Below are 20,974 nucleotides of genomic sequence, written 5' to 3'. Positions count from 1 at the left end.
TAAAACAACATCTAATAATCGCTATACGAATAGTATAGTAGAGATTAGGTGTTATCAAATCAAACTTTTCAGATGGTCATACTTTGATCTTCTACATTTTTCTATTAATTATCATCTTCGTTTGAGAACTTGAGTGTAATTCAAATGTAGAATATCTTCTTGGCAGGTCGTAAATTATCTTCAGGTTTTTGTGTTGTATTATTTGCAGCTTTTTTAGATGAGTTTTGGCACAATTATACCAAACTTGACAGCCATACGTTAGGATTGGCCTTATACACATTTTATATAACAGTAATTTATTTTTAAAATTTAATTTAAATTTTCTATTCAGAATGGGATATAGGGATCTTCCACTTCTTACCGCTTTGAGACAAGTCGCCTCCAAATGTTCTTTGAAGTTTAATTTTTCATCTAGGGTAATGCCTAAATATTTAACGGATTTCGCAAATTGAAGTTCTTTGCCTTGTATCCACAATTTTTTAGAGGGGATTCTTTTAGGAGACTTATTATAAGGAAATATGATGGCTTGGGATTTCTCTTCGTTAATTTTTATTTTCTATTTGGAAAAATCATTGGAAGCTGATAGAAGAGCGTTCTGAATCCTGTTCACAATTGCGTTGGACACTTTTCCATGACAAATTATAGCACTGTCATCTGCATAAAAAGTTATATCATCTCCTCTGGAAATGTTAAAATCAGATATGAATAGAGAATATAATATTGGAGAAAGTATTGAACCCTGAGGAACGCCAGCGGGGATATAATGCAACGATGATTGACTTCCTTGGACATCAACAGTGAACATTCTATTTTTGAGAAAACTTTTCACTAGTTTAGTTAGATATAATGGAATATTCATTTTATAGAGTTTGAAGATAAGGCCTCTATGCCAAATGGAGTCGAACGCCTTTTCTACATCAAGAAGAATAACGCCCGTTGAATACCTTCGTCTTTTATTTGATTTAATCAAATTGACTACTCTTCTAATTTGGTGTGTTGTAGAGTGTTCAGGTTTGAAACCAAATTGATATTTATGCATCAGATTATTCTCTTCTACGAATGTTTGAAGTCGTTGGAAGATAATTTTTTCAAAGAGTTTGCCTAAAGAGCTTAATAAGCTTATTGGCCGGTAATTAGAAGGAATTATTTTATCTTTACCCTTTTTTGGGATCGGAATAACTTTGGCTAATTTAAAAGCACTCGGAAAGTATGAGTTTGTTATACAAAAATTGTATATTCTCAGTAAGCAATTTACAACAGAGTGAGGTAGATTTTTTAGCAATATATTATAAATTTGATCTATGCCAGGTGCTTTTGAGTTCTTAAGACATGAAATAAAATACTTAATTTCTTCAAAAGATTTCTGGAGTTGGCATCTGTATGTGATGGAGTAATGTCTTTTTCCAAAAGATTATAAATATTATTAACCTTGATTTCCATTGAGCTAGAAGAGTTTAAGGTAATTAAATTAGATTTTTCGAATTGGTCAGCAACTATATTTGCCTTTTCTTCATTGGATACTATTTCATTACCATTAGCTACTAGTGTTCTCATTGGAATATTTTTACCTCGGATTTTCTTTGCAATTTGCCAAAATTTTTTGCTGCCAGTAGGCAGAGTGGACAAAAAATTAGACCATTGGAGATTTCTTTCATTTTCTACATTTACTGAAATAAGTTTATTTAGCTCCTTGATGATGGTATTAATGGTTATTTTGACGTCTGGATCTACACAACGTTGAAATTTTCGTTTATAATTATTTGATTTTTAGATATTTAATTCGACCTTTATTATATATTGTTACAAATGTAAATTTAATAAAAAACGAGCTCGAGGTCTTTGTTGTTGTTTAATTATTTATTATTTTCGATATTTCGTCCTCCAACGGAAGACATCACCAGGAACAATACTGTTTAAACATATAACAAAGTTTTACAAAATATCGCCAAGCTTCGACGCCGACCTTGTGTTGTTTCCATCTGTTTTGTCACTGCAGCATTCTCTTATTGTATTTTGTTTATTTTTCTGATCAGATGTCTGTAACTGTGTGCTAGATTCTCTGTGTCTGTTTTGTAGTTTATTCGTTGTGATGTTGGAGTATTCATTATGTGTAGAGTTTCCAACATAAGTCGCTTTTGGTAGTTGTTCTCGCACTGTAGCACTCTCACTCTCTCTAATTCTCGATGAAGTTGTTCGGTGGCACAGTGGGTAGAAAGTGCTGTTTTCTGTGTTGTTATTGATGATCTGTTTTTTATGTCTGATTTGTGTCCGGATAACCGTGTTTTTAATTTGTTTTTTGTTATCCCGATGTAATATTTTTGGCATTTTTCATTTTCATTGCCGTTGCATTTTATTTTGTATATTAAATTCGATTTGTCCATAGTGTCTATTTTTGGTTTTAATTGAGTAAATAGTTTTTGTAACGTATTGTAGGTTTTTGGCGCAATTGTGTAATTGTTGTTTTCATAACATTTGGAGTTTTTAAAGCGTTCGGAAAGTCCGGGTATATAAGTGACCGATTTATAGCATTTATTTTGTTTTTCCGTAGTTTGTCGCTTTTTATTATTGTTATAGTATTGATTTATTAAAATATTTATGGTTTTTAAATGGAAATTGTTTTTAGTCAATATTGAAGTTATTTTCTTTATGTTTTCTGTATGAAATTCTTTGTCGCCAATATTTAACACGCGATTGACTAATCTCCCCGATGCCGTAGGTTTCTGGTACGAATTCGTCCGTATTGTGTTTTCTTTCCTTGTTATTAATAAGTCTAAGTATGGAAGTCGGCCATTACTTTCTTTTTCTATAGTAAACTTAATGCGATGATCGTAGCTATTGAATGTTGTCAGTAAATTATTTATTGCACTTGATTTAGTAATTCCAAAAAGGTCGTCAACGTATTTTGTCAGAAACTTAGGTCTAATATCACAGATTTCCATACATCTATCCAATAGTTCTTCCATCACAATATCGGCTACTATCGGAGATGCTGCGGATCCCATGGGAAGACCTTTCCTTTGTTGATAAAAGTTATTCTTATATCTAAAATAACGGTTATCACAGATGCAAAATTTAAGTATTTTTATGAATAAACTCTTTGAGATTTTTGTCACTGGTTCTAGGTCTTTCCATTTTTCTTCTATTATTTTCAATGCTAGTTCGACTGGAACGCTTGGGAAAAGGGAAACCACATCGAGTGAAAAGAAGCTCTCGTCATCCTGAATATTTGTTTCCTTTATTCGTTCTTTGAATTCTTTGGAGTTTTTTACATTATATTTTGAGTTAATCGTAAGTTGATTAAGTATGGACGTTATATACCTGCATAGTTTTGTTGAAGGTGCATTGATTGATGAGCATATGGGGCGGAGTGGATGCCCTTCTTTGTGAATTTTAGGTAAACCGTAAATTCTCGGGGCAACGGCCGTGTCTGTTTTCATATTTTTCTTTTCCCTTTCGTTGATAAAACCATTTTTAAATAATTCGTCAACTAGTTCGTTGTTTTTCTTTTGTAGTTTGTATGTAGGGTCCGAGCATACTCGCTTATATGCCATTATGTCATTTACTATTGTATCCATCTTTTTATCGTAATCTAATCTTTTCATGGCGACCGTTGTATTGCCTTTGTCTGCTTCCAATATAATAATGTTTTTATTTTCTTTCATAAATTTTCTAGTTTGATTCACTGTGCGTAAATAATATTTTTCTCTTTCCGATAGTTGATGTTTGTTCACGTGATTCTCTATCATTGATGTGAAGTTGTTTCTCGCTATCTCCTGATTCTCTTTGTTTCCAATGGTTTTTATGCAGTCTTCTCCGTCCGCTATGTATTTGAGTAGGGGGAACTCTTCTTTTGTATGTGGAAGAGCAAACTTTTTGCCATGTGAGAGTAGCCAATTTATTTCATCGGGTATTTCTGTGTCAGTTAAGTTTACGAACCAGTGTTTGTTGTGTTGTATTTCCAGCTCTTGCTTCTGTTGTTCTTGTAAAGCTTGGAATTTCTTTTTGTGTTTTTCTTTTATGTCTCTAAACGTCTTTTTTGATATTTCATTTTCACATTCAAAGAACTTTTTTGCATCATTTTCCCACAATATTTGTTTTATATACACCTTTGTTGCTTCTATTTTATTATTGTTTATTTTTTCAGTAAAAATGAAAATGAAAAATGCCAAAATATTACATCGGGACAACAAAAAACAAATTAAAAACACGGTTATCCGGATACAAATCAGACATAAAAAACAGATCATCAATAACAACACAGAAAACAGCACTTTCTACCCACTGTGCCACCGAACAACATCATCCAGAATTAGAGAGAGTGAGAGTGCTACAGTGCGAGAACTACTACCAAAAGGGACTTATGTTGGAAACTCTACACATAATGAATACTCCAACATCACAACGAATAAACTACAAAACAGACACAGAGAATCTAGCACACAGTGATCAGAAAAATAAACAAAATACAATAAGAGAATGCTGCAGTGACAAAACAGATGGAAACAACACAAGGTCGGCGTCGAAGCTTGGCGATATTTTGTAAAACTTTGTTATATGTTTAAACAGTATTGTTCCTGGTGATGTCTTCCGTTGGAGGACGAAATATCGGAAATAATAAATAATTAAACAACAACAAAGACCTCGAGCTCGTTTTTTTATTAAATTTACATTTGTAACAATTTTCGTTTATATTTATTTCTTGTGGATATCAAGTATCTACAAAGATCGTTCACATTGCTTTTGTTAGGTTTTTTGTGTTTAGTAGATATTGACTCAAAACATGTGGATTTTAATATATTCGTAAATTAATTTATCGATTCTTCAATGTTTGATAAAGATATATTGAGTAATGTGGAAGCCGTTATTTTTGAATTTATTAAAGTTGTAAAATTGTTCCAGTCGGCTTTATGAAAATCTAGATAAGTTGTTTCTGTATTGGAAATTTCTTCTTTAATGGAAAAAAGTAATGGCACATGATCGGAACATAAAGTATGAGGATATGTTTCCAGGTCGGTGAATGACACTGTCGAGTTTGAAAGCAGAAGATCAATAGTTGAGGCTTGTCTATGGGTCAAATTTTGTGGAAATCTGGTGGGGTAAGGTGGGTAATATATATAGTAATTGTTATTATTTTGATGATTAAATAAAGCGTTTCCGGCAGGATCGGATTTTGTGCAGTTCCAACTAGGGTGTTGTGCATTTAAGTCGCCTAAAATGAAGAAATCAACCGTTTCTGATGTTATCATATCAAGGTCAAAGACAAAGTCAGATGTGTACCGAGGACAATATACAGATAAGAATTTGATTTTGGAGTTGAGAAACTCGACGGTGATGCATATATTTTCCATCAGTTTTGTAGGATAGGATGAATCAATCTTGTGTTTCAAAGAAGATTTAATGGCGATTGCCACTCCTCCTCCATGGGAGCTTCTATCTTTTCTGTGTACTTTGTATCCAGGTAATTTTAAGTTATGATTTGGTTTAAGAAATGTTTCGTTCAGTAGGAGAATGTCAATGGATTTTTCTTTTAAAAATGTATAAAGCTCTGCAGACTGCGAGAGAGTGGTAAATCCTTGACAGTTCCAGTGCATTACTCTAAGACTTCTTTGTATATGATTATATTGCATATTTTAGCATAGTCATAATAACATTTAATTGTTCCATTTTTGTTCTACATTTACGTAGATCTGATATCGCGTGTGAAAAAATTTGAAATAGTTCATCAATACTGTAAAGTTCGGCCGTTGACATTTTTTGAGCTGATGATTCAAGTAAACCGGATTGAATATTTTAGGGTCGTTTGGAGTAGAGATTGAATTTTTTAGTTGGGGAAATTCATTTGCGGCTATATCAAAGTTAACAGGATCAGGTCGTCTTTTTACAGACAATTTCTTCATTATATTTTCTCGAATTGCCAGGTACTCTTTTCGGCATGGATCGTCGGCTCTATGGTTGTTGTTCTTAAAATTTTTCTTTGTGCAATTAAAACATTTGTATGCGACAGGACTTCCTTGTAGATTTTTGTCTATTTGGCATATAGCTACGTCGTGAGCAACCGATTTAAGGTATCTTGAAAGCTTAGGAAAAGTTTCCGGAAGGATATAAATCCTTTTTTACTAAATGTCCAATTTGCTCTACGATACAGTCCCAATGAATTGCATTTTGAGTTCTCATTGGCCGGATTATTGCCATGTGAAAGAAGTAGGTCCACGTAGGTCACTCATTCCATTTTTAATATTATTCATTCAGAATTCGAAACAAAAAAAATTTACTTCATTATAGTATGTCAAATTGAAAAAAATCACACCAAAATTATTTTTTTTCTTTCATATTTTTTTGGTATATTTACACCGATCCAAATCCGTCAAGCCGTTTTTTAGTTAGCCAAATTGAAAAAATCGTGCATCATATAAAATTGACAAAAAATAAAAACAAATTGACAAATTTTGTTGTTGCAAAATGGTCAGGCTTAATCCCATTATTGTTGTTTTTATAAAAACAACGTTTGTTTATTTATTTTGAAGAACGATGGTAATGTTTATCAAAAATCTTCATCTTGTTCGATTATTTTTTTACAGCATAGTTTAAAGTCCTTACGAAGTTTGTCAATATTATTTTGAAATTCGATTCCTTTGAAACTTTTTTTTCGATTTTTTCCCAACTTAAAAATTTTTGCAATGAGATCTCTTTTTAGAGATTTTGAAAAAAGTAATTATCTTTTAACTTTGGTGTGACCACGTTGAATTATTTCGATATCATCTATTCCGGTTCGCCACCACATAATTCGGCTCTACACTTCAATGTAACCAACCTTCAATTTCAGTTCTCAAGAAATCGAGTCAATTAAATTAATTGGTATTAATATTCGAATTCAAAAATAAAATATAACAAACACTACAAATGTACATTCCACGAAAGTAAGTCAAAATGGAAAAAACATGCAAAATAAAACATTACGATCGTACATTTCAAAAGTCAAAATGAAAATGTTAATATATCACATTTTAAGCAATTTTTCTGAATTTTATCCTTTTTGACAAAGAGACAATTCCGAATTTGTATAAATCGTTAAAATCAGTTCAGCGGTTCTTAAGTTGTAAGCGTAGTAACTAACACAACTTTCTTTTATATTATATTATATTATATTATATTACATTATATTATATTATATTACATTATATATTATATTATATTATATTATATTATATTATATTATATTATATTATATTATATTATATTATATTATATTATATATATTATATTATATTATATTATATTATATTATATTATATTATATTATATTATATTATATTATATTATATTATATTATATTATATTATATTATATTATATTATATTATATTATATTATATTATATTATATTATATTATATTATATTATATTATATTATATTATATTATATTATATTATATTATATTATATTATATTATATTATATTATATTATATTATATTATATTATATTATATTATATTATATTATATTATATTATATTATGTTATATTATATTATATTATATCATATTATATTATATAAGATTATATTATATTATTGTATATAAGATGTACTGACCAATAAAAGGGGATGTTGAATGGTGTGTCATACATTAGGTTCTGCCCTGACAAATTTTCTTAATAAAACACGGTTTGGGGTTTCTTATTATTTTTTTCTTATAATTTCATACATTTTTGCCTCCGGTACTGAAGACTAAATGAAAATGAGTGCTACTTTAATTCACGTAAACTACTCTATTTACTTTCATTGTCCTATTCTGTGCATATCTGCCCTCATCTAGAATTTTAAAAGGGCATTATACTACGTCATTTTAAAGAATAATTTTTAATTATTGGTTTGGCACTCAATTCTATATGCTTTGTTTGTTACTTCAAAATTACAGCACACACTAAAACACATCCTGACAAATAACACTCAGTTATGACGACGACATGGTTCGATGTCATCGTCGACACCCTGCATTAACAGAGAACACCATGCAAATATTGGAGTCAGCCATGCCACCACCGAACCTTAGACAATGGCACACAAGAATCAAAAAAAAAAAAAAAATGATTCCGTTTAGGATTTTATCGTACATTTATATTTTTAAATGAAAAAAGTTTGAATGGTTTGATTAAAAATCCAATTGCTAAGTTTTTGGAATGTTTTGATCAGATGTTCCACGATGTAGATGTATGCAATTTTCTTTGCAAGTTTAATTTTTAGTAGAAATAATTGTAAGTACCTACCCATGTGGTTTGTATATGCCGAATTATTTAAAAATCACATAGTAAGAATTGTTTATAAAATGCTAAATATATTTTCAGTTTCATGTCCAAGGTAAACGTTTTCGGAAATTACGTATTGAAATTTGCAGGTATAATTTTAGTTGCTGTTATCTCATATTGCAATTTTTAAGAACGTGTTCAAAATTTAATTAATAAAGGTTGATTTTTTTTAAAATAGTTTTTCTACACATGTGACATATACGCAAAGTTTCGGCGCATCGTGAACACGACCCATGACCACATAGAAAAGCGACATCACGAATTCTTTCCATACATATACTACAATAGTGGGATTCTTCGTATTCGAGAATTTTATTTTCCAAGTACCGCAGACGTTCTACAGCAGGTATGTTACTAGAATCTGTATTTGGCAAAATTCTACCATTTTCACCAATTCTTCTTTCGATATAAACAGTGCATCTCAAACACTTTTTCATTCGCTTGCCGCAATCTTCACATGATATTTGGTGCTGGCATGGCTCAAATGTAATTAACGGTAAATTTTCATCACATACAATGCACGTTTGAGGGATAAAAGCTGGGGATATTGACTCAATTTGGTCGTCTTGTTTAGTGTGAACTGATATTCCATCTTCTGCTGTCGATTGCATTTTGGTCTTACCTGTAACGTCGATTGAGTCTATGAACGGTGGTATTCTACTTTGTGTTGTATCTTCATTAGAAGCTGTTTGCAAATCTAATGCTGATGATCTGCCAATATCCGACTGTTCAGGGTTGGTGGATGCTAATCCTTCTTGAATATTTGGGTCTAATCTCATTACATTTATGTTTTGGGCAATTTGCTCAATAGCAGATTCTGTTATGTTTGTTGTTGTTGAAGAATTTTGGACATCAATTTGCAGAGTCGCCACACTTGGTCGGTGTTTTAATATAAGTTGTTTGCGCTTTATGTCTGTTATCCATTCAAATATGTTTATACCTTTATTGTTGTATTCTATTTGGCATCCCAAACGATGTAAATAACATAGCAATGTGTACATAAGTCTATCCTCATGAACATGTGATAAGCTTTCATAAATCGCAAATATTTCTGGTGAATCTGCTACTGTTGGTTCTGCAACTTGTAGGAGATTATTTTTCTTTACAACACATAAGTGCATTGCGTTGTCCCCATCCTCATCACGCGCTGTAACATCACAACCCAATTTTGCAAGTTTTTCAATGGCGGACACATGACCTTGAGAAACCGCTAAAAGAAATGGAGTTTGGCGTCGATTATTTCGAATGTCAATATCTGCTTGTCCCTCTTTGATGAGCGTCTCTACCACATTTGCGTGGCCATTAAGGGCAGCTAAATGCATTGCAGAAAATCCATCATCTTTTTTTACATTAACGAGCTGTCGAGCCAGCTGCAAGATGCGTCGAGTAGCAACAACATTGCCTTTGAGCGCAGCATGATGAAGCACATTAAATCCTCTATTATTTTTAACAGTAAAATCTAAACTTGGCGAATTGCATAATATTTCTACAACTTCTGTGTTTTCTTTCCCTATAGCATCATGGAGAGCTGTATCACCATATAAGTCCTGTATGTTTACATCAACATTGTGGTTCAATAATTCTCTAACACAGTGAGGCGTTTTTTTTATGGGCACAAATATGAAGTGCGGTACAATGGCTGGAATTGAGAAAATTTATATTCGCCCCGTTTTGAAGGAGGATTCGCATAGTTTCGGGCTGGTTTCCGAAAGCTGCATAGTGCAAAGCGGAATCACCTTCCTTATCGACTATATTTACATTTGCTCCTTTAGAAATCAATAATTTTACTATGTCCACAAATCCTTGGTGGGCTGCTACCTGAATGGATGCCTTTCCCCCACTCATGACATTAACATGATCTGGATGTGTTTGTAGGTATTGTTTTACAAAGTCGATGTGCCCATGTGCGGCTTCGCGTACCAACTTATCAGCCATTGAAGATCCAGATAAACCAGATAATGGAGTCATAACATGATCCGTGCGTCTATTACTTAAATCCATCATACTATTCGACCGTTCTGCGGCTGATGCAATTGGAGATCTTTCCAGCTTAACACATTTTGGGTTAAGAGTCCATTCGAATCCATCATCGAGTTGTTCGAGACGTAAATCACCGTCGGAGTAAACTTTAACGACCTTGCAGAGTTTGCCAAGTGCCTAAAAAACACAATCAACTAATGAATTTGAATTCTGTAACATATCTTACATATCGCATAAGTTCTATCCACTCGCCGTGTCCCTTTTGAAGTTGCTGTACTGTTGTTGCATCATTTATTATAGTAACTAAATCTCCGACGCGAAACGACATAACTTTAACCAGGGCGGTTGGATGAAAAGTCCATCTATTCGAGCAGTTCTCATACTGTACCCTGAAATTCAAAATTGTATGTATTTATATTATTTCATATATATTTGTATTATAGCTTTTAGCAAGATATGAAACATTTAGGATATGTCCGTGACCAACTTTTATTAAAATGGAAATAGTTTTATAAAATAAACAGAAGTTTATTTATATGAGATTTATAAAAATTGCTATAACCACATTTATAATGCGCTCCATAAAATGCTGCAAAAGGGACAAGCGAATTGTAGAACTGTCACAGTGAGGCTGTGATACCCACAAATACCACAAAAATAAAGAATATGCAGCTTGTGGTGAACATTACATTCCTACATAATATATTTTATTTATTATCATGTTAGTTGCTATAATACTTCCCATCAATTCAAACGTTCTTAAGGGTTTAAATATTAAGACTTAACGTTCATTGCACATGTTCCTTTTAATGAACATGAACGTTTTGTACAGTACTTCCACATTCTCATCAGATTCCTTGTCTACCCAATTTGACAATTCTCTTTTCTAACTAATCTTTCTTTTCCTTACTTTATAAAAGCATAAGCATGGTTAAAGCTCCACTAAATATAGCTGTTTTATTGGGGTCTATACGACGTTGACCTACATAGGCATTGTTTGTCATAAGCCATTACCATATTCAAATTCGAAAACTTGAAATAAACGGTGAATAATGTAGCTAAAATCATCAAAATAACGTATACAGGGATGTACCGTTACATCTGTAGTATCCATCACGAACTTCAAATACCAAATTTGAGACAATTCCGGTTAATAATGTCACTAAAATAATAAAAATACCGAATATTGTGAGGTACCGTTATATAGGGGCTATACGAAGACGTTGCCCTGCACAGTAAATGTTCTGTCTTATGCTGTAATATTCCTTTGGAACTACAAATATCAAATTTGAAACAATTCCGGTAAATAATGTCGCTAAAATCATCAATATACCGAAAATCGGAAGGTACCTTTATATGGGGGCTATATGAAGACGTGGACCTGAACAGCCAATTTTCTGTCTTAGGCTGTAATGTCCCTTTCGAACTTCCAATACCAAATTTGAAACGATTCCGGTAAATAATGTCGCTAAAATCATCAAAATACCCAATATCTGGAGGTACCATTATATGGGGGCCATATGAAGACGTGGACGTGCACAGACAATTTTCTGTATTAGGGTGTAGTATCCATTACGAACTTCAACTACCAAATTTGAAACAATTCCGGTGAACAATGTCGCTAAAATCAACAAAATACCGAATCTCGGGAGGTTCCGTTATATATGGGCCATACGAAGACGTGGACCTACATGGTCCATTTTCGAACTTAACTTACCTTCGAAAGATAACGTGATTACAACAGACAGACAGACGGACATCACTAAATCGACTTTTACACTGATCAAGAATATATATACTTTCTTGGGTCTGACAGGAGTATTTTGAGGAGTTACAAACGGAATGACAAAGTTAATATACCCTCCATTGTATGGTGGAGGGTATAAAAATACCATCATCTACACAATCGGATGTATATTTTTTGAGGTAAAGTTAATTCAAAGTGACTAATGTTGAAAAGTTAAAATTAATTTTCGGAACATATTATTCGGATTAATTTATTTAGTAGGCGGTAATATAACATTCTCCCCTGCTTAGTAATCTATACTTCCGAACTGTGATCTGAACAAAGAGTCAGTGATAAACATATTAAAATACCATTTATTTCAACATACGAAGTGAGATTCTTCTTTAATACAATGCGGTGTTCTTACCCTAGCGAGAAGCACAGGTGTTTGCAGACAACGTGCAATCAGGCAGATTTCTAATCAATTTCTGCAATTCCGCAGTTGACTCCCGGATTTCAAAAACTTTTCTACCAGAACGCTGCATTCCATCCTTTCATATCAACCTCACTTCGTCAAGGAAATGCATTCCTACCTGATTGAAGAAATCATTAATTTAAGAAATCTTTGGTACCCATTTCAAACCTTCTAACCGGAAAAGCTCGTGACTGGTTTTGGAGGTATCACAAGCAGGTTCCGTCGGTTACGTGGCCTGAATTTTGTGACGCCATAAGAAATCAATATAAATCTGCTTATCATATTCGTGAAGAAATTCGCAATCGCAAACAGAGGCCAAACGAAAGTTGACGCTTTTTTTCGAAACCATATCAGGACTTATTGATCGTTTACCTTTACAAATGACAGAATTAGTTGAAATAATTCAACGCAACTTAAGACCAGGTATACGCCAGGATTTACTATATGTCGCTATAGGATCTATGTTTGAGTTACGTAAATTAGTCCAAAAACGACAAAATTTTCTAAACAATGAACACGTTTGGCTTCGAGGCCCCAAAACTCCAACTTCGTGACACGTAAACATATAGCAGAGGTAGATGAAGACAATCAGATAGAAAATCATAGTGAATTAAATGAACATTTTGTAGAGGTTTTGCTAAAAACCGAAAGTCAGAAATGTTTGAACTGTGACACTATTGGCCATCACTGGCAAGACTGCGTTCAACAACGTACTGTATTTTGTTATGGCTGCGGTGTCAAAAATGTTTACAAACCGAATTGATTAACATGTAACATTAAGAAGCAATAATATCGACTTCTGTTGATGAATTCGAAAGCCCTCTCACAGATGCCCAAAAACTGAAAATAAGAATTCAAACTATGCTTTTACAGAGCAGAAACCCAAAAAATATGAAGTGCCAACGGACTTGAAATTATGAAAACCACGATCGAGACAGACCAAAAACACACAATAACCATTTTGAAAAGGCGTGAAATTGAAAATATTTCTAAGGAAAAAGTTAAAATTTTATATCCCAAGTTTCCATACCATCAGCGTTGGGAACTGTACGTAAAAAGTGGTAAAATTCAATCTATGAAACTCTTTATAATACCTTCGATATCCAATAAGCTAATTCTCGGATTAGACTTTTGGAGGTCTTTTAACCTAATTCCAAATATTTTACACTTAGTTGACTTATTAGCCATCGACAACAACACAAATGTAACTCTTTCGGAAATCGATTCCCCAGATTGCAAAATAGCGCAGAACCTTGAGCAATTTATTTATTTTTATTTATTTTGATCAAGTCTAGCACAATGAGAATGATTAAATTCTTATAAACTAGTGCTAGTGGTATATCGTAAGTACATTAGATTGGAAGATTATAATGACATTAGCTTATTAAAAATGAACAATAACAATATTTATGGAGTATTTACACTGTAGAATTTTTTTAATTCAAGTTTAAATCGCAGGTTGTTGCATATTATCTGTATATATGATGGAAGGCTATTCCAAAGACGAATAGTTGGTATATAAAACTGTTTTTTCCGACTTGGTGGTTTTGAATTTGAACTGAATTATTTTCTTTCCTCTATTCGAGTTGGCAAATTTAATACGATCTTTCAAGTATGATGGTTCGTTGTTTGTTAAAATTTTATGCAAGAATACAAGGCTTCTGTATTTAAGATAGTCCTCAAACCTCATTTTGAAAACGTGAAAGGCATGTGCCGATATGCGATCATTGCGTCCTTTGTTAAAAACATATCTTGCAATGTTATTAAAAGCAATTTTTAGTTTTGATTGGTCGGAAGCGTCGCAGTTGTAAAACACTTCAAGGCCATAAAAAAGAGTAGGAATTAAGTAGGTTTTGGCCAGAAGCATACGAATTTCCAATGGTGTAGAGGATTGAACGGCCCATAGGTTACGTAGCATTCCGTGCACTTTTCCAACAGCAGAACTGACGTGGTTAGACCATGAAAGTCTATCATTAAAGATAACTCCAAGGTTAGAGGCAGAAGAAACGTAATCAATAGTAGATCCATTTATTTTCAAATTTTCAAGGTATTTAATGTTTTGCTTATTCTTAGAAATGTAAATGCATTTTGATTTAGCTGGATTTATAGTTAATTTGTTGTTTGAAGCCCAGTTATTGACTCTATTTAAATCATAGTTGGTTCTCCGAATACTGTTTTGACAATCTTGTGAATTGAATCCCATATACAATTGGACATCATCTGCATATATATGTAGCTGACAGTGTTCTAGAGCTTCAGGAAGATCATTAATATAAATGCAGAACAGCAAAGGCCCCAATACTGAACCTTGTGGGACACCATTGTTTATTGGTAAAGGTGTTGAAAATTTATTGCAATGAAAAACGGATTGTGTGCGGTTACTGAGGTAGGAATTAATGAGACGACAGGCCGGTGAGGAGAAATTAAATATCTTTTCAAGTTTTGTCAAAAGTATTGAATGGTTCACGGTATCAAATGCTTTACTATGGTCTAGAAGTATTAAGAATGAGTCTCTCATATTGTCCATATTGCTTCTGAGTTCCTCGGTGACATCGATTAGGGCAGTAACACAGCTTCTATTTTTCCTAAAGCCAGATTGCCGCTCAGTCAATAACTTGTTGAAAGTAAGATATTGGTTTATCTGTTTATATATAAGGTTTTCCATAACTTTAGATAACAGGGGTAATATCGATATAGGACGAAAATCATTATTTGATTTAGGTAGTGGTACAATCTTTGCTTTTTTCCATGCATCGGGGAAAACGGATTTCGTGAGAATGGTGTTGAACATGTATGTGATGAAAGGCAAAAGTATTGGCAGTATTATTCTCAGAAGTTTGGGATGTATACAATCCATTCCGACAGCATTTGATTTAATTTCTTTGAAAATAGACAAAATTTCTTCACGATCAGTACATCTAAACGAGAACTCATTATCATTTCTTGCAACACTTAAGTTCAAGTAGACATTTTCATTGTTATTTATAGAGTTAGAACAAACAAACTTTTTGTTAAGGTCCTCAACATCAATATCAATATTTTTAAGGGATTGCTGTTTTTGGCCAATGCCAATTTCACGAATTTGCTTCCACTTGCTTCTGCTATCCACCGCTGTAGAAAACTTATTTTTGAAGTATGAAAATTTGGCTTTTTGAATAGATTTAGTGACTTCTTGCCTTAAGGATTTAAATTGCGAATGTATCTCAGGTGTTTTGTACTTTTTCCATCTTTTATATACGCAGTCTCTCCGATGAATTAATTGTTTGATCTTATAAGAGAACCATGGCTTTTCTTTATTCTTTGGTACGATCGATCTCAGCGGAACAACTTCATTCAAGATATCATTACATTTATCTTGGAAAAAAGCAACTTGATCATTAACATTTACTTTGTTGTAAATTTCATCCCAGTGTATTGAGCATAGTTGTCTATACAATAGATCATAATTAAGCCTCTTGAAGTCTCGAAAGGTAATTGTTTCTTCAAAGGTGGCAACTTCAACATTGTAAGCCATAAACAGAAGATCATGTTTAGAAAACACAGGAGCAGAGAGTTGGTCATACAAAAGGATTTTTTGCAATTGATTAGTAAAAATTATGTCAATAAGACTGTTTGTGGTGGTATGAAAGTGTGTTGGTAATGTGGTGTTTACTGGATACAAGTCGAGCATGCGAAAGTGGTCTGGTACAAAAGATTCCATAAGGAGATTACAATTGAAGTCACCAACAACAATAATATCATTATAAGGCATTGATTCATTTTGTAGATCAGACAGTAAATTGGCGATATCAATATTTTTATTTGGTCTGTATACGCATCCAACAAGAATTTTCAGAGAACTTTTCATTATTAGCTCCAGAAATATGTACTCACTTGGGTTGTCGTAACCTGACTTAATTTTAATTTTGCATGTAATTCCATGTCTTACATAAATGCAAGCGCCCCCAGCGTGTCCTTTCCGGTCAGCACGAAATAGTTTATACCCAGGTATATTATACACATCATCAAGAATATCAGAGTGAAACCATGTTTCGGAAACACAAATAATATCAACCCCTGAAGAAACAAAAAGTCGACGAAATTCATCCATTTTATTATTGAGGCTCTGTGCGTTAATGTGTACCAACTTTAGTCCAATCCTTTGTCTAACAAGAATTCTTATCATGTTGAAAAGTTCGTCTTTGGAATTAATAACATCATCCCAGAACATATATAGCAGAATTAATAGCAACTGGTACCTGCGTGGTTATTATCAATGAATATACTTTTAATATGGAAAGTTTAGACAATAATATTAAAAATTATAATTGATTGAAATGGACAATAAATTAAAATGTAGCAAATTAAAAAGTGAAGAAATAATATTAATACATTTTAAAAAGATGGAAAACATTTTTTTCAGTGTAGCATTGGTGATATGCATATTGAACGGCAACATCGATGGGTACTGTGGTTGGCAATACTGTAGTGGCAACTCTGCATTAAAGAAATAATGTAAATCATGACATTCCATTGTCAGTATTGGCAATTGTTGACGAAGATGAACGAAAGGGAAAAAGGCTGTTCAATTTGTCAAATGATTCTGATCAACTGACTTCATTCCTCTAACAACCTTGCAACGTAATTAGCTTCAAACTGTGATCGAAATGTTTCCCGATTTTCAAAACCAGGGCCTGGAAAGAACGGAACTTATAACCCATGCTATTGATGTAGGTGATGCCACTCCAATAAAGCAACGGTTTTACCCACTGTGTCCTGCGGTTGAAAAACTGATGTTCAAAGATATAGATCGCATGTTAGAACTCGTAGTCATAGAGCCTTCAACCTCCGCATGAAGCTCTCCTATGCGACTGGTTGTCAAACCAAATAAAGTCCGGTTGTGTTTAGATGCCAGGCGTCTGAATGCAGTAACAAAAAAGATGCATATTCGCTACCGAACATCAAAGGAATCTTCGCTAGACTTCCTTGTGCCAATCTAATATCAAAATTAGATCTTAAAGATGCCTTTTGGGAAATTGGCCTGGAGCCTTCATCAAAACATTTCACGACGTTTACAGTGCCTGAAGATAATTATACCAATTTAAGGTAATGCCTTTCGGGCTCTGTAATGCGCCGCAGACTATGTGCAGGGTAATGGACGAAATCATTCCCCCTGACTTACGTCATTATATTTTTGGGTATCTGGACGATCTTGTTATCGTGTCAGATGATTTTCAGTCCCATCTAGAAGTCCTTGTCCGCATCGCTACCCAATATCGGAATGCCAATGTAACCTTGAACATTGGTAAAAGCAAATTTTGTGCAACGAAAGTGAATTATTTGGGATATATAATAGGAACCACCGACCCCGAGAAAATAACTGCAATATCAAATTGGCTTGTACCACGGAACCTCAAGCAAGTTAGATTTATTAAAAGTTTTATTAAAAATTTCTCCTCTGAAACTTATACTATTTCAGAGACGTTAAGATGCAAGGAAAATTGAAATGGACAGACGAAGCCCAAACAGTTTTTGAAAAAAATTAAACATTTGCTTACTTCAGCACCGATTTTGACTAATCCGGACTTTAGCAAAAAGTTCTATTTGCACTGCGATGCAAGCAACTTCGGAATTGCACTAATACCAATTGGACGGCGAAAGTAATGAAAGGCAATCGCCTTTATGAGTAAGAAATTGAACTCGGCTCAGCGCAATTATAGCGTAACTGAGTATGAATGTCTTGCTGCTGTCGAGACAATAAAAAAGTTTAGATGTCACTCTTGGAGTTCGAAGTAATTACTGGCCATTCGAGCCTTTTATGGTTAATGAAGCAACTTGACCTCAGTGGGAGATTGGCTAGGTGGGTATTCAAGCTTCAGGCATATTGGTTCACAATAAGTCATCGAAATGGTAAATACCGTGTGGTCCCAGATGTGTTATCGAGAATCCCCGAAGAGCAACTTTGTAGTCTCGAAATTTGTGAGTCTGAGATTGACCTAGATTCCCCCTCATTTGACACTAATGCGTATAAGGAGCTTCGAGGCAAAATTATAAATAACCAGTCCCAATATCCTGATTTGAAAGTGATTCATCAGTATGTATATATCCGCACTCAACACTATACCGGTCGTGAAGAGCAGGAAGAACAGTGTTGGAAGTTATGGGTTCCAGAAGAACTTCGGAACCAGGTTATTTCCAGAGCTCATAACAATAAAATTACTGCTCATGGAGGCATGCACAAAACTATCGATTTGATTAGAAAAAAATCTTTTGGACTGGAATAGTCTCCGAAGTAAGAGAATTTGTACAAAAATTTGAGATTTGTAATACAACAAAATCTCCAAATACTGTTATGAAACCTCCTATGGGAAATCATGCCCAGTCTGTTAGACCATTTCAGCGGATTTATGTAGATCTTTTAGATCCATATCCGGGAAATATAAGTATACTAATTATTCTAGATCATATATCTAAGCTACACTGGTTATTCCCACTTCGAAAATTCACTACTACTGTTTTTCAGGAAATCTTGCAAGGACAGATATTCCACTTTATGGGGTACCAGAGATAATTGTCACAGTCAACGGCAGCCAATTCAGAGCCAATGACCTAAACGCCTTTTTTACGTGCTATGGAATTCAACACGTCTACACAGCCTTATATTTGCCGAATGCCTCGGAGCGAGTGGATCGCTCTTAGATTGCCAGTATAAGAGCATTTTTGAAAGACGATCACAGACAATGGCACCAAAATTTGACATCAAAAAGTTGCGCTTGACGTAACTCTTTACATCAAAGCATTCAAAGGTCCCCATACCATATTTTATTTGGGTTTGACATGGTGACCCACGGTTCTTCATACAAACAAAATTTTAAACTATTGGATGAACCCTGTACTTTTCTATATAGATATGACCACTTACAGACCATTCGACAAAATATACGTAAACATATTAAAGAGGCGTATGCGAAGAATCAGCATAAATATAATTTGAGTGCAAGACCTCAGACTTTTAATGTTGGTGAAGAAGTATTTAAGCGTAAATTCACACAGAAAAGTTTTGAAAAAGCATATAATGCAAAAGCAAAATTCGAAAGAAACTAGGAAATCACTATTACGAATTGGGAGACATGCAAGGAAAAATTATCGGCATTTTTCACGGGAAAGATATTAAGAAGTAGTTGGATTTCCAGCTACTTTCCCATCGGATCCGAGGAAACTATCTGGTTTTGTGGTGAACATTACATTCCTACATAATATATTTTATTTATTATCATGTTAGTTGCTATAATACTTCCTGTTTACGCGCGTATTAATAAAAGATGTTGCCGGCTTGGATGTTGGTTGAGTACTAATTTTATTTAACAAAAATAATGCAACCTAATAATAATTCTTATCTCTTCCTCCTTAATCCAGTAATCTTCCCTACCTACTGTGTGCATAGATAAGTGCGTGTGTAGGTAATAACCTTTATTATCAAAAGCATTATCGTATGCACCAGTGTACATGATCAATGAAGGTTACACATATGGATTTAATGACTGGGAAACTCACAAATGGATTTAATGGCTGGGAAACTCACATATGGATTTAATGACTTCTTGGAAATTGATAACATTGGAAATTCTATCTTAAGTACATAAAATTCATAGCAAATAAGCAGATCTACATTACAATTTATTATCTAAGACACTTAATTATTTTATTACTTCTTCTAAGCTAGATAAGATAAAATTCAAACGTTCTTAAGAGTTTAAATATTAACGCTTAACGTTCATTGCACATGTTCCTTTTAATGAACGTGAACGTTTTGTACAGTACAGTACACATTGCCATCAGATTCCTTGTCCACCCAATTTGACAATTCCCTTTTCCAACTAATCTTTTTTCCTTATTTTATAAAAGCATTAGCATGGTTAAAGCGCCACTAAATTTACAACTTCCTTTTTATTCTGACCTTCAAAGTGACAACAACTGAAAAGTCTTAAAACTAATTTTAAAACTTGGTCATAATCTCAGATTAATTTCCATATTTTTACCATTTGGATTTTAAAAATACCATCATCTATACAATCGGATGTATATTTGTTGTAGTAAAATTAATTCAAAGTGATTAATGTTGAAAAGTTAAAATTAATTTTCGGAAAATTTTATTCGGAATAATTTATTTAATAGGCGGTAATATAACATTCACTCCTGCTTAGTAATCTATACTTCCGAACTGTGATCTGAACAAAGAGTCAGTGATAAACATATTAAAATACCATTTATTTCAACATACGAAGTGAGATTCTTCTGTAATACAATGCGGTGTTCTTACCCTAGCGAGAAGCAGAGGTGTTTGCAGACAACGTGCAATCAGGCAGATTTATATCATCTAATCACTTTCTACAATTCCGCAGTCGACTCCCGGATTTCAAAAAGCATTACATAACCTATAACTACCATTTGAACTAAGATTAAGACCGAATACGTCCATCACAAGACAATTCCAAGGAATCCTGAATCAAG

General features: G+C 33.4%; 1 protein-coding gene across 1 annotated transcript; it reads right to left on the bottom strand.

The window, feature by feature from the left end:
- Nucleotides 1-8,312: 8,312 nt before the first annotated feature.
- Nucleotides 8,313-19,949, bottom strand: LOC131806316 (E3 ubiquitin-protein ligase MIB2-like). Its single transcript, XM_059130287.1, is given in 5 exon segments — nt 8,313-9,910; nt 9,912-10,460; nt 10,510-10,672; nt 19,758-19,814; nt 19,897-19,949. Coding segments are annotated over 5 exon segments (2,280 nt in total). The 3' UTR covers nt 8,313-8,452.
- Between the last annotated feature and the right edge of the window lie 1,025 nt (nt 19,950-20,974).

This window comes from Musca domestica, unplaced genomic scaffold (assembly GCF_030504385.1).
Source record: "Musca domestica strain aabys unplaced genomic scaffold, Musca_domestica.polishedcontigs.V.1.1 71, whole genome shotgun sequence".
Lineage (NCBI taxonomy): Eukaryota > Metazoa > Arthropoda > Insecta > Diptera > Muscidae > Musca > Musca domestica.
Note: the sequence above shows the minus strand (reverse complement) of the source record. Positions and strands in the feature narration are given on the sequence as shown.